Source organism: Schistocerca nitens, chromosome 4, assembly GCF_023898315.1.
Source record: "Schistocerca nitens isolate TAMUIC-IGC-003100 chromosome 4, iqSchNite1.1, whole genome shotgun sequence".
NCBI classification, from domain to species: Eukaryota; Metazoa; Arthropoda; class Insecta; order Orthoptera; family Acrididae; genus Schistocerca; species Schistocerca nitens.
This window is the reverse complement of record NC_064617.1, coordinates 306,154,757-306,170,599: the sequence shown is the minus strand read 5'-3', so window position 1 is coordinate 306,170,599 and position 15,843 is coordinate 306,154,757. Positions and strand designations below refer to the sequence as shown.

Below are 15,843 nucleotides of genomic sequence, written 5' to 3'. Positions count from 1 at the left end.
CACTTGAATTATTTCACCTAAATACTTAAATTTTTCTACTCTCTTAATATTGCTGTATTTAGTAATAAGATTTTTCTTGTTATTTCTATGATTAGACATATACACGGTTTTTTCAAATGAAATCTGCAGTCCAGCTCTGGCCGAAACTTCTTGTAGTTTCTCCAAGTAATTCTGAGCTATTTCTTCGTTTTCTGTAATTATTGCCAGATCGTCTGCAAAAGCTAAACAGTCCACTTCTATTTTTTCTTTTTTTTGTTCCAATTCTGATGTCATTCTTGGTGCCTTTGAGTTCTTCTTTCCATATTCTCAATATCTTTTCCAGTACGCAGTTGAAGAGGATTGGGGATAAACCATCACTTTGTCCAACACCTGTTTTAATTTCGAACTTCCTTGAAATTTCACCCATAAATTTAACTTTGGCCTTACTGTTTGTTAGCGTCTGTTTGATAATTTGAATTGTTTTCTTATCGACCCCAAATTCTTCCAATACTTTCAGTAATGTTTCTCTATCTACCGAGTCGTATGCTTTTTTGAAATCTACAAATACTATTGCAAATCTCTGGCCTCTTGAGATTCTGTAACGAATTAGTGTTTTCAGGTTAAATATTTGTTCAACACAGGATCTACCTTGTCTAAAACCTGCTTGATATTCAGCTATTTTTTTATCCAGAACTGGCTCCACGATTTGAAGTAATTTCCTTGACAAAATTTTGTATCCTACTGGTAGTAGCGAGATCCCTCTATAATTATTAACATTCATCTTATCCCCCTTTTTGTGTAGTGGGTGTATCAGGGCACACTGCCAGTCTTCAGGAATTCTTTCTTCGTCCCAGATCTTCTTAAACATATGTTCCAAAACTTGTGGGAGGTTGGTATCCATTATTTTTAGGATTTCTGGTACTATGGAGTCTTCACCTGGGGCTTTATTGTTTTTTAGACTGTGTATTATGTGTTTTATTTCTTCAGCGTCTGGAGGTTTTGACTCGGTATTAGTATTTCGGTGGTTTTCAAAACTCATTTTATCTTTGGGGGGTTCACAATTTAGTAGATTCTCGAAATATTTTGCTAATATTTCACAATTAGTCTTGTTTGTCAAACCTAGCTTGTTCTCTTCATCTTTAAAACATAAATTTGGGGATTGGTATTTGGTTAGCTGTTTTCTAAAAGTTTTGTAGAAATCTCTAGAATTATTTCTTTTAAAGTCTTCCTCAATCTGTTCTAGGTTATCCTGAAATTGTCTTCTTTTTTTATTACGGAAAAGCTTAGCTGTTTCTCTTCTCTGGATTTTAAAATTGTCAAGATCTTGAGGATCTTTTGTGGAGTTCCATTTCTGCCACAATTTCTGTCTCTTCTCCAGGTTCTCATCACATTCATTGTCCCACCATGGATGTCTTCTTACTCTTTTCACGAGACAATTTTCTTTTGCTATTTCAACTATTTCGTTTTTGATCTCCTCCCATCCCGCTTCCTTATTTATTGTGGATATGCCATCGCTATCTTTGTGCAATGCTCTTTGAAACCGTTGTTTAATTTCTTCATTTTTTAAAGTTTCTGTGTTATATTTTGGAATTTTGTAAAAGGTTTTCTTCTCTTTTCGAAATGGGAGTGGTCTGAATTTAATCGTAGTCAAATAGTGGTCTGAATCAACATCAAGGCTTTTCAGCACTTTAGTGTTTTGAATTTCTTCTTGACAATGAAGTGAGATAGCCACATGGTCAATTTGGAATTCTCCGAGAAGTGGATTTGGTGATCTCCATGTTTTAGTTTTTCGGCTCAGCTTTTTGAAATGTGTTGTCATTATTTTCAAGCTGAAATGCCTACATACCTCTATAAGCCTTTCTCCATTTTTTGAAGTTCTTTTGTGACCTGGGAAGAGGCCTACTGTTCCATGGTATTTTTTCTCCCTTCCTATTTGTGCGTTAAAATCACCTACTAACATTTTGATGTTCTTCTTTGAGCACCTATCCAGTTCCATTTCAAGTATCTCCCAAAATTCTTCAACTTTCTCCGGGTTATTTTTGTTGTCCTGGTTTATGGGTGCATGGCAGTTGATTATAGAGTATCCTTTGTTTTTACATTTAATCTCAAGAATGGATAGTCTCTCAGAACTCGAGTAGAAGTTAGTAACTGAATCTAAAATTGAGTGATGTACCAGAAATGCTGTTCCCAGGTATGGCATTTGTTTCATTAAGATTTTACCTGGTTTTCCTTTAAATAAACGATAGTTTTCAAAATCTAAAGCAGTTTCATCTAAAAACCTTGTTTCTTGCAATGCACATATTAAAATTTCTTTCTGGTTCAGCTTTTCAATCAATAATTTCAATTTGTTTTTCATTTATATTTTTTAAGTATTTGTTGGCACTTTGTAACAAAAGATGAGAATTAAATTTGTTAATTATTTATTAGTTAAACGATTGTTGTAGAAATATACACAATGAAGCATACAAATGCTTTATTACTTAATTTTTGCATAAAGTCTACAAAATAATCATTTTAACAACTCGTAAGTCCACATATTTTTTAAAATCTACAAAACCATGCATTCTCATCAGTAACTCGAATTTTTTGCTGAGTATTTGACATAAATGTTCTTCAAACACAAAATGAACAATAAACTTTTGACATAAGCTATTAATTATCTCTTGCCACAGCACATTGTTGGCAGAATGGAAAAATGTGTTCTTGCAAATGTACTTATGACAACCTTCACAAACATGAGATGTCTTATGATGTCTAGCATAGGGGCACTCTTGACATCATTTTCGTACACCTTGGACTCCAGCAGTTGATTCTTGTGAAGATTCTGCACTGATTTTTCTGATTCTCTTACGCAAAGTGCTTGGCAGTTGAGGTATTTCTTGTCGGACACTCAAGTGTTCACTGAAAAGTAGCCTATATGGTTTTTATTGTTATTTGATCGCTGAACAACAGCAGCATTTATGGTGTCCATATTCAGTATTTTTTTTGAGTTGCAGCTTACATCATAAGTTGATGACCTGCAACATTAACTCCACCTTTCATAGAATTATAAAACATTTTTATCTCTGGTTTCTTTTTATCTCCTATTGATTCATCAATTTCAGCATTGTGGTGAAGACTAGACATGTGCAAAACAACTTTGTTTTTCTTTGGTGTATGAGAAACAAGTGTAATATCCTTTTGGAAATCAAACTTAGATGAGTAGATTTCTCTACCATGAGTTTTGAAAAATTCAGGAGACATTTGCCTCTTGTTCTTATGCACTGTTGCCACAGAAGTTAGCTTGTGTTCTTTCACCAGATGTGTGACTAGTTCATAGCTGGTGAACCAACGATCAAATGCCACATTATGGCTTGTTTTTGAAATGGGTTGCACCAGCCAATTCACAACATCAAATGGCTTATAACCCAGTGGAAACAGTCCCTCAGGCTGCTTTCCAGCATATATTTTGTGGTTGAAGATAAAGAAATTCTTTTCATCAACAAAGCAAATGTTTTTATCCCATATTCAGCTGGATCTGATGGAATTTGTTGTCTAAATTTGCATCTGCCTCTGAATGTAGCATTTCATCTATGGTTGTATATTCTCCTAGTACATTGGATTTCTTACAATTTTCAATGAATATTTCAAATATCTAAGTATTGGTGCTAAGTTTTCCAGCTGTTTTCTATCTTCACATGTGGATTTATTGTCACAATTAGGAAAGTTTTGAATAAAATGAAAACATTGCTATGTCATTGTCAGCTGAAATATTTCGACATCTGTTCCATCTGAAGCCCAAAGGTCAATGGTGTTCTGTCTCCCAGACTGGTAAAAATCCAGCAATGTACAACATGCCTATATAAGCCTTCTGCTCACTCATGGTCATTTCCTTCATAAAATAGTGATTTGCAACTACTTCACAAGCTGCTATCTTTTCTCCAGTTTGCACGTTTGTGTATTTCAAGATAATACTAAGCATATTTTCATTGCAAAACAGGCTCCAACATTCAAGCTCTCTCTTTGCTGATCTTGCCACTAAACTCACGTGAGGTACTTGCCTAATGATATTTTCAGAACATGTCCAAACTTGTTGTTGAGGTGGATTTTTGCACAACTTGGCTCCATCTTTACCAAAATAAAACGAACTGCATACCTGATTTTCTGATCACTTGACTAATGCCAGTAACACAGCATTGTGGGCAGTATTTTGTGGCTCATTTAGTCGTATACTGTTGTCTTTGTCACTGCCTTCACATGCATCTTGCTCAGTATCACTAGTGTCACTGCACTCACTTACACAATATTCATTTTCACTGCCATTTGTTGCAAAGTTGTTTGCACTGTCTGATAATTCTGCCTGCCAATGACATAAACGCTCAGCCTCTTTTTATTCATTGCCCATTTCGACTAAAAACACCAAAACACATGAAACATTAATGAAAAAAAATTGAAAAAGGGACAGAAATACTACTTCATGGCTGTGAAAGGGTCAAAAATACCCTCTTACCATTTGCACTCATTTATCTCCTTTCACGGATGGCAGGCGACTGAGTTCATGCACGTGTTAGGGAGGGGAGTTCAATAGTTACAGCAAAGAACTGCCAACAAAACAAAATGGGCAGGGTCAAATTGATCCTGCCATATCCTCACCGGGTTAATAAGGTGATGCTATCGCCAAACTCAGAATGCTTAGTGGATTAATTAAACAGAGATCCTGGCTTGATATGTATGCTTTCCATCTAAAATCAGTATAGCCAAGTAATAGGTTTTTAAATAATTTTCTTACTTAATATGAATACAGTAATTGCAAGAAATGTCAAAATTATTTTACAATATGTATTTTTTCAGTTCTTATTGTTCAAAGAGTATCTTATATCAGACAGATTATAATGATTCAGTAAAACTAAACACACTCAAAAGTTCAAGGCCATTAATAAGCATTCACTTCACAAATGTCATACTTCATTTGATAGCACTATTTTTCTTTTGTATAAAAAGCACTTCATCTTCACTTCAAATTTTGTAGTCTATGAAATATTGCTGTTCAGAAATTTTGTTGTCATAAGAAACACAGATGACACAACACAGCCTATTACACACCACACATCACATAACTGGCTTAGGTAACTAAGAAACAGTTATAATTAGCAATGAACTGGTTTCTCTGATACACACTTTTCTGTAATCAAAATATAACACAGGTACTAATATCTTCAGAGTAACTAAATACAACACTTAGGCTTTCACATCAATTCCACATTAAACTGGAAGTGACATATTAGCCATATCTGTAAGGTAATAGCTTGATTGTACTCTCTTATGTGGAAACTAACACCTGCAGCCACTAATGAGTGTCTGAGGACAGGATACATAGTCTTTTCCAGTTACGCATATCCTATGGTACACAGATCTACATACATGTGTACTCTGCAAACCACTGTGAAGTGCATGGCAAGGGTAAGTACCATTGCACCAGTTATTAGGACTTTCTCCCACTTCATTCATGTTTGGATCATAGCAAGAATGATTTCTTAAATACCTCTGTGCATGCCATCACTTGTCTAATCTTGTCTTTTCAATTCCTGTGGGAGGAATATGTAGGGGGTTGTAATATACTCCTACATCCATTACATAAAGTTGGTTCTAGAAACTTTCAAAGTAGGTTTTCATGGTGTAGTTTGCATCTGTCTTCAGGTGTCTTGCACTTCAATTCTTTCAGCATCTCTGTGACACTCTCCCATGGGTTTAAAAATCTTAAGACAATTTGAGCTGCTCTTCTTTGTATCCATTAAATATCACCCATTTTTCTTATTTGGAATGGGTCCCACTGACTTGAATAGTATTCTAGGGTAGATCACAAGGTGTTTGTATGAAGTATCTTTTATAGACTGATTTTATTTCCCCAGTATTCTACCAATCAACTGCAGTCTGCCATCTACTTCACATATGACTGACACTATCATATCCCTAGAAATTGATACACTCAGGTAGCTGTATGAGTTGACTGATTCTAACTGTGACTCATTAATATTGCAGAGGATAATGTGTATTTTCATTTTGTGAAGTGCACAATTTTAGATTTCTGAACATTTAAAGCAAGTTGCCCTGTGCACCACTTTGAAATCTTATGAATATCTGATTGAATTTGTGCAGCTTCTTTCAGATTGTAGTTCACTGTAGATAACTGCATCATCTGCACAAACTTTGATGTTACTATCAGTATTATCCACAAGGTCATTAATATACAATATGAACAGAAAGGGACTCAAAACACTTCCCTAGAGTACAGCCAAAGTTACATCTACATCTGTCAGCGACTCTTCACCCATGATAACTTACTGTATCCTCCCAACTAAAATATTATCAATCCTGTCACAAATTTGACTCTATACTCCATACAGTCATACTTTTGATAATAAGCATAGGTGTGGTATGAGTCAAATGCTCAATCAAGAAATACTGCAACTATGTGACTTCCTTGTTTCTTTATAAGTTTCTTTGCAATGACTGTATACCATGTGGGTGCCATCACAACATAAACTGTTTTACTGGGCATGTATTTACAGTGCATAGGGAACTATTCTTATAAACTTTAGCCATAGTTCTTCAACATGCTCCAGTCCCAAGCCAATGCGCCATCTCATTTGGAGAACTTCTGTTTGTTTCAGTTGACCTTTGTTCTTTGGTAATCATTGTTGCTAAAACTGACTCAAAGACAATGATATCAGTTTTGATATGGACATGGGTGTGTGTTTTGGAGACATTCCTGCTAAATCAATGAAATTTTAATGATTTAAATCAGTAATTATAATAGTGAAAAAAATAAATCATAAGGTACACTGCTATCAATCTGAAGATCCTGTGATTGCCCTAAAAATCTATACAGCATTATTTTATGTCAAATGCAGTTTAAGTAGGATTTACAACAGAAAGAACATACACCATCACAACACTAAAAGAAACTGGACTTTGGTATCCTAGGACAGAAAAACACAAAGACAAGAAACTCACAAAAAATTGATATGTTTAAAATTTCTTAATAAACGTCCAAAATCCACTCAGTCCTTGCCCTATAACATTTTTAAAGTTATGGTCTATGATTGGTTATTGAAATACCCATTCTAATTAGTAACATAAAGTTTTGAAATAAACTGATCTGACCTTATTCTTTTACAATACTGACGATACTGATAAATAAGTTGCATTCCATTTTTAGAATTTTCTGTAAAAATATCTTGTCATCGGCTGTATATTTAATGATTAAACCTATCCTGCTGTATATGGTCAATGATTAAAAAGAACTATAACTAAAGGATTATGATAACAAAAATATGAGGGGCAGTCAAATGAAAACTGAACACCCACAACTACAGGATTCCATCCAAAAGAAATTACCACATATGTTAAGACATTTATTTTACTAGGAGATGAGATAATCAGTTCCTGTTTTTTAGAATGCAGGCAGCCACTAACAGATCCACAGCCACATTCACTCTTGTGCTATCTTTTCTGACTGCAACTGATAGCCACACAAGTCTTTCTTCAAGTCGCCAAAGATGTGAAAATCATACCATGAAAGATCCAGGCTGAATTGAGGATGTTGCCACAGTCTTCCTGCAACTGGCAACAGCCTGAGTGCAAAAAGCAAAGCCAACAGTGGAAACATCATACATCTCCTCCACTAAAGACATTCAAAGCTGTTCACACAATTTCCAATATGGTCATAGAGATCTTATTTGATTGCAGAGGCCCTGTGCTCATCAAGTTCCTCAATTGTGGAACCACAATCACTGCACAGCTATATGAAGACATACTGCAGAAATTGCAATGTGCCATAAAGGCAAAACATACAGGAATTCTATTGGGCAAAAACATCCTGTTGTGCAATAATTCCTGCTCCCATACTGCCAGACAGATAAAGGATATGTTTCAGTGATTTGGTTGGGAAACAATGCAACATCCTCTGTACAGCCTAGACCTTTCACCATGTGATTTTCAAATCTTAGGTGACTTGAAGAAAGATGTGCGTGGACAATGGTTTCAGTTGGATGATGAAGTGCAAGAGGGGTGGGGTTGTGGATCAGTCAGTGTCCAACAGTATTCTATGAAACAGGAGTTGTTTGTCTCATCTCCTAGTGGGATACATGTCATAATGTACGCAGTGATTACTTTTGAATGGTACCATTCCATTGTCCTGTAGTGATGGGTGTTTGATTTTCATTTGACTGCCCCTTATATTACTGAATTTAGAGTGGAAAACATTAAATATGCCCTGCAAGTTTTATTACTTTGTCCATTTCTGTACCTCACGTATATAAATGATTCACCAAAGACATCAGAGTACTCTTCAAAAACTGTAATTTTTGCTAGTACAAGTAGATTTAAAGGGCCAAAATACATCCATAAAGAAAACAACTAGGGGACTAATTGAATATGTTTATAGTTAGTTCACAGCAAACAGTTTAGGTCATAATATTACAAAAACTTATATCATGCAACTCCAGACAAATAAAAATTTATTATATGTATCAGAAGCATAGATTAAAGGGTTACACACTAAACAAAACTATTCCAGACATGAAATCCTTGGCATCCAGTTGTAAAACACACTTAAGTCTCTCAAACACATATGAAAGTTAACTAATTACCTCAGTTATGCCTGTTTTGCACCTGAATATATCTCTTGTTATGTTACTGTGTGTACATAATTGCTAGCATACTTTGTATACTCCCAAACACGTTGCCAAAGTATCTTCAGGAACTTTGGAATATGCATGCTTAATGGCAGTTCAATTACTCCATATATTTACATCTAAGTCCATATCTATACTCTACAAATTACTGTGAAGAGCATGGCAGATAGTACTTCCCACTATACAGTCACTAGAATTTCTTCCCATTCCATTCGTACAAGGATTGGGGGAATGATTATTTAACCCCTCAATTCAAGCTATAATTGGGCTACACTTCTCTTCATAGTCCCTATGGGAGATATACACAAAGGATGAAATGCATGCCAGCATTCCTCACTTAACACTGGTTCTTAAAAATTTGTAAGTGGCATACCACAGGATAGTTGGTGTCTAAAATGAACCATCTGGAAGTTCAGGTTGATTTTAAATTCATGTAATTTAAATCAAGTTGCTGATTCTGATGCCACTATGAATTCTTAGCAAAAGCTGAGTGAACATTTGTGCAGTTTTTCTGGGCAGTAACAGATTTTAGATAGCTGTATTACCTGCAAGAAGTGTGGACTTATTATTAATATTGTCTGTTCAAATGGTTCAAATGGCTCTGAGCACTATGGAACTTAACATCTGAAGTCATCAGTCCCCTAGAACTTAGAGCTACTTAAACCTAACCAATCTAAGGACATCACACACATCCATACCCGAGGCAGGATTCGAACCTTTGACCGTAGCAGTCACGCAGTTCCAGATTGAAGTGCCTAGAACCACTCAACTACTCCGGCTGGCAACATTGTCTGTCAGGTCATTACAATGCAACATGAACAACAAGGATCCCAACACACTTCCCTGAGTCATGACTGAAGATTTATATCTATCATGACTCTCCATACCAGATAACATGCTGTATCCTCCCCACCAAGAAATTCTCAATGCAGTAATAAATTTTACTTAATACCACATATGATCATGCCTTTGTTAATAGCTGTTTGTATGGCACTAAGTCAAATACTCCCTAAAGGCTTTTGTGGTTAGTAATGAGAGTGAATTTTGAATGAATTGTGATTCACAACCACAACACTACAGGTAAAAGTAATTTCCATACAGATATTTGTGTGCAGGGCTGAGAATGGAGAATGATATTCTGGAGCAAAGGTCTGTAACAGGTTGCCAGAAGACATTAGGTAGAAAATTTAAAATCCCCAGGTATTAAAAAACAAAGCAAAGGTTATCTTACTAACCACTTCTCCTGTAATCTGTTTTTACTTGAGAGTGTAAATTACAATAAATGTTAATGTTCATATTCAACAGGTTTTAACTTTAGAAGCATATACACAGCTGAGAGCAATTTCTGAAACCAGTAAAGTCACATAAATGCTCGCTATAAAGAAATGGGTGAAAACAGTAGCTAATTAGTAAAAGAAGTGGATTATTATCATTTTTTCTCTGAAGTTGCTCTTTTTCTCCTTTTATATGAAACAATTATCATAGTTATCAATTTGAGAAGAACAGCAATGCTTTACAGAAGTAGCTTGCAGTGGCCACTTCTGCTTATTAATGTATAACTTGACATCTTCCAAAGCCTTTGAGGTTCTCCTTCATGGAACACAGTGAATGAGTTGATTAATGAATCTTCCACAGTATATGACATTGTGCTGATGGTTGCCTTTCACATTATACCATTAAAAGTAGAGCAGAGTTTCTTAATGATGCCCATTCTACTATAAGAGATGATCAAAAGTTTCCATTTGAGGATGTTGCTGCAACTTAGTGTGACTCTGATGTGGTGTACAAGCACAGACATATAGGCAAGGGATCAGTGTGGCATTTGTGTCTTTCCAACGTGTGCGTGATAAATGCAGATATCTGAACTATGACAACATTATTACCAAATGCACACAAACAGGACCAATGTGCTGTTCTTTTCTTGGCTGCTGAAGAACAAGAACTGTTTGACATCCGCTGGAAAATGAAGAATGTGAATGGGGCAGTGTTCTATTGAAAACCACCAATGTGGTCTGGTGTGCCAAATTCCACACTGGTCGCAATTCAACACAAGACTTCAGTCAATCTGGGAGGCTAGTCTCATGCATTACACCAGTAAAATGAGATACACTCAAGCATCAACCCAATAGTCATGATCTCTCCTATGTGATTATCAAGCCTTTGGTTCCTTAAAAAATGCATTGAATGGTCAATGATTCCTGTCAGATGAGGCTGTGCAGCAGGCAGCTATGAACTAGTTCATGCAGGAGGACATGGTGTTTTACCATATAGATAACTTCAACCTGGTGCATCAGTGGGATGATTGCCTCAGCACTTATGGCTATTTTGCCTGAGGGCTTATAAATATTAGTCTGGAATTAGTAAAACAGATTAAAAAACTGAAATAACTTAGCCAGAGCACTGGTTATGAAAGTTGAATGTGAACTTCCAAATTTAAATCCACCCAACTAACTACCGTTATCCTATTACAAATAATAGCTAAAAAAACTTTCATCTTAAAATAACACAAAATACTTTACATAACATTATAATACAATATAATGATTTTCTGTGTTATGATTCTGATGTCAGATACCATTTACAAATTTTAGATCTTGCTAATGGAGATTATGTAAAAATACAGAAACTCACCATAAAAGACGTAATGTCCAGGGTGTACCTCATTAAGCTTCATAAACATTCGGCGGGCTTCAGCACTGATGCTAATGCTCATTGATGGTGTGGATCCAATAGAAACAGTAGGACATGTGAAACCCTTCCGTACCAATTCCTTACTGAGTTTCAGTATGCGCTCAGCAGTACGATGGCGAACAGCTAATATATCAGTCGGTGAATTTGTATTGTATGAATTTCCACAGTATGCATATAATCCCTGAAGCATCACTTTTGGGTGAAGAGCTTCACATATTCTTACAGCCAGGTGTGTGTCAGACCACCGAACACCAGCTGTGTTGGGCAGAAAAGAAAAAATAAAATTATGTACATTAATACAACCAAAAGTACAACTGCTCACTATTAAGTAGAAAAATTAAGAATATTTCCAAGAATAAAGAAAAATGTTATGTGTTGTTTGTTCATTGTGTTAGTGACTTAATAAGGAAAACTTTAACAACTGAGATTTGCCTTAATCTATGACACTAGTTGATTATATGAAATGAATAGCTTATCCTCTGTGCACAGATCCATTTGCATATTAATTTACATTTAGTGGTCATTGGATACATTTAAAAGTAAACATAGGACAAATCAGTCAGTAATGAAAATGATAAAATGTGAATATTTTTTCATATGGTGTTATATATTCATATTTTAAGACAATGTAATAACTAAGTAATTGAGCAGCTTTTGGACAACATATAATGTTAATTAATTAGACACTGAATGACATTATTATAATGCCAACATCCAAGAAGCAGGCTGTATTTTTCATTCATCAACAGCCCGTAATCTTAATACAACATTCCAGGTATCATGAATTATATAAAAATTCAGTATTCACCAACTAAAGTGATCTGTTTTTGAGAAGGGTGATGCCAACAAGAACTTGATAAAACAATGGTTATAAGCTGAGGAAATAATGTTGGAACAAATGCCAATTCAAGAACTGAGATAATACTATGTGTAGGAGCTGCTTCCAGATACAGGCCTGCTGGTATCTATGAGACACTTCTGACCCAGCATATTGTTTCAGTTTCCTATGCCTCCATCAGTGGACATAGTCTTGAGAAAGTTGGTAGGACCAGCACTCTCAGAGACAGAGGCCTTAACCACCTCTTCCCTGTCATTACCCTTCACATCATCCAGTGACCCTTTTTCTCCCACCCATATGAAGAAAGTAAATGATGACAAGAATATCTGTATGGTATCCTTCTCTCCTTCATGCGCAAACCTTCTGTAGCTTTGAAGCAATTACATTCCCATGGTAATCTTCAGCTCCTTAACTTTTGTAGTAAATTACCATTTATATTAGTTACTTTGTACACATTTAGACTTTGGAGACACTGGAGATGTTTTTAGTAAGTAGCAACAGCATTCTCAGTTTTGGTCTACCAGCTGTAATAATAGTAGTGATCAATACAGAAAAATGTCATGTATGTAGTGAAAAAAATGGTAATAGGGTTAAATGCAAACAAATATTAAATTATTCCTTCCAGTTGTCATGTGTGGGTTGTACAATAAACAGTAGCCCCTGCACTGCACTTCACAGTCTGCCTCACTAGATGTAAAGGTATAACAGCGAATGTTATTCTCTATACAGTGACTCCAGTGTAGCAGTGCATGTGATCAGTTGTGACAAGCTAAAACTGTGTACCAGGCTGAGATTTAAAACTGGACATCTGCATCTGAGAATGGCTTGCAAATTTATTCAGCACTTAAGTTTATTGGCAGCTATCCATTCCTTCCAAACTCCACAGAGGATTTCCCACTACGCTGCAGGACTAAAACCATGGGATGATGAACCCCTGAGATAACTATTACTCCTTCACTGAGTTCTTAAATTCTGTAGCTTACAAAGCATAGATAAGCCAGGTATCACACCAGGTATCACACATGCACAGTTTAGCACACATTACAACACATGCACATAAAAGTGACTTCCAACAGTGGAAGCAAATGCAATATTGCAGTCCTGTAACAATACACATGTGCAGTCCTACTATGTAGACAACACCATTGGAACAAAAAGAGAACAAGGTTGTGAATTAACTATTATCATAAGATTCATTCAGCAAGATGGAAACTCTCAACTGTTGATATGTGATATAAAAACACTGCTGACTATTAGAATTGCAACACCTTGAAGACAGCATGCAACAAATGTCAAACTGGTATTAAGTGTGACATATGTTTGGATAAGTAAATGATTAGCATTTCAATGGAACCACACAAAATAGGCAGGTGTAAACATTATGTATAAATGTAAATATTACACAGTGGGTTTCTCATTCAGAAAACACATTTGAATGTTGGAATTATATTTTTCTGGAGACATATAAATCTCAACTTCTTCTTTGATAAGAATAGAAGCTGAAGCAATGAATTAAAATTTGTGCCAGAGAGGGGACTTGAAGCCAGGTTGCTTGCTTACTAAGGCACATGCACTAACCATGACACTGTTGTAACATTGTGGGTACCACATCTCCATGGACTACCCTAGTCCAGTGCCCTTCCTAATACAAGCTTCAATTCACACCTTTAACCCATTTTCCCTTTCTGCCTAGTAAGCTGGAGACCTGGGTTCCTGGCCATGGCACAAATTTTAGTTCACTACTTCAGCCTCATTGAACATTTGAATGTTGATTGTTTATGAGAAGTTTATGTTATGCTTCATATGAGAAGAAGAAACCTCTACCAGCACATGTTGGAATTTGACAATGAAAAGAATATTACCTAATGAAAATGTGGTTTATTGCTCTGTGATATTTCTGCTCATATTGCTCAGGATCCAATAACCCCCACAAAAATATGGAATCCATGAGTTCAAGCAGACCATACTAAAAGCCATGTAGGGCTTCAGCAGCTCCATAAAACTACCACTGAGAAGACAATTGTATTGTTCAGTTGGCCATGCAGGATTGTACAGCCACATCACATATGCTGAGTCAGGAAATGTCTTCTTTGCTGCGGTATGATGACATCTGGAGCACCATGGAATGTCAACATGGGGTGCATTGTTGTGGCTCCCCTTGATGTAGCAATACAGAAAGAAGCATCAAAAGTGGTGTGCCCAACAACAACACTGGACACAGGAATGGCATCATGTCATCATTTCAGATGAGTCTAGGTTCTGCATATAGCATCACAATCAGCACAAATTTGTGTGGAGGCCCTGAGGAGGACGAACATTACCCAGTTGCACTTGTCATCATCATACGGGCTCAACACCAGCTGCAGTGGTATGAGGTGCCATTGTGTACACAACATAATCACCTCTGGTTCATTTAAGCAATAATTTGAACAGTAACCATTAGATTTCTGATCTATAAAATCTCCTAGATGTTTTCTTTCAACAAGATAACTCAAGATCGTACATTTCCACACTGTTCTGACCTGGCTTGGTACAGATGGTATTCAGTTGATACAAGCCACTACATTCTTAACACCTCTCATCCAGTGAAAACATCTGGTCACAAGTCACCAAGAGACTGCCACACATCCACTCACTAGCCTCTACAGTTGATGAACTCTGCCATAGAGTTGAAACAGCATGAAGTGACATACCCATGTCTGTCATGCAAGCTCAGTTCAATTCAGTGCATAGCCACATTAGAGTCATTGTTGTTGCCAGAGGTGGCAGCTCTGTGTATTAAATTCCATACCCTGTATACCCTCAAATCACCTACCAATTTTATCATTTGTGCTCCTCCCTATACCGTATACCCACAACAATTACAATTTTGTTACTTGCTAACCTTTATGGTGTCACTATTTTAATATACAGCAGTGCATTGTTGGATCGTTATCAGAAGTCAAAGAAATAATTTGGCTATTATACTAATGTCTGCCACAAATACATATCAGGAAGAGAAGTAGACACATGAGTTACTGACAAGATAACACATGAATAACAGCGTATACTAAAAGCAACAGTCCAGGTACGCACCAGGTTTGTGTGGTTACACAACATGATATTATATTTAAGATATAACAGATAACATTATTTTTACTGGTAACACCAAGCAGTTCTTAGTTAAAAATGTTTCATTAATTGTATGTCATTTTCATCAACTAAATTTTTATTTTTCTATTAAAGTGAGACAAGTTTATGAGTTATATATTCATTTTAAAGAGAAAGAGTTCCTCATTTACGTGTTTCTTTCATTAAGTTTTTTGTCTACTCATTTCAGGGTTTGCTGTGTGGAAAACATTTATAAATACACTTATTTTCAGCATACATTTTTCTTACTTAAGGGAAAATATGGCTGGACAAAAATTTAAATAAAGAACTTCATATGTTAAGAATGAAGTTCCAATTCTAAAATGCATTAGATTTCAATTAAAACTGAATAGATATACTGACTGCAGGCAGGATACATTACTGAAATATTTTAACCCACATGTTTCTGTTAAAGACGAAATGTCTATTGATAATGTCATTTTTCCATTATTTCCCATGTGGAAATTATACAGTTTGGTGATTTCAAAGAACTCATAACCAAAGGAGATAACTGAACTGCTCTTGTTATAT

General features: G+C 35.9%; 1 protein-coding gene across 1 annotated transcript in view; it reads right to left on the bottom strand.

Moving 5' to 3' along the window:
• LOC126252817 (D-threo-3-hydroxyaspartate dehydratase-like) overlaps positions 1–15,843 on the bottom strand; it is a 135,971-nt gene that overhangs the window by 19,500 nt on the left and 100,628 nt on the right. Inside the window, exon 4 of the mRNA XM_049953759.1 lies at positions 11,286–11,600. Within this exon, the coding sequence (XP_049809716.1) occupies positions 11,286–11,600 (315 nt within the window). The remainder of the gene's footprint in view (positions 1–11,285; positions 11,601–15,843) is intronic.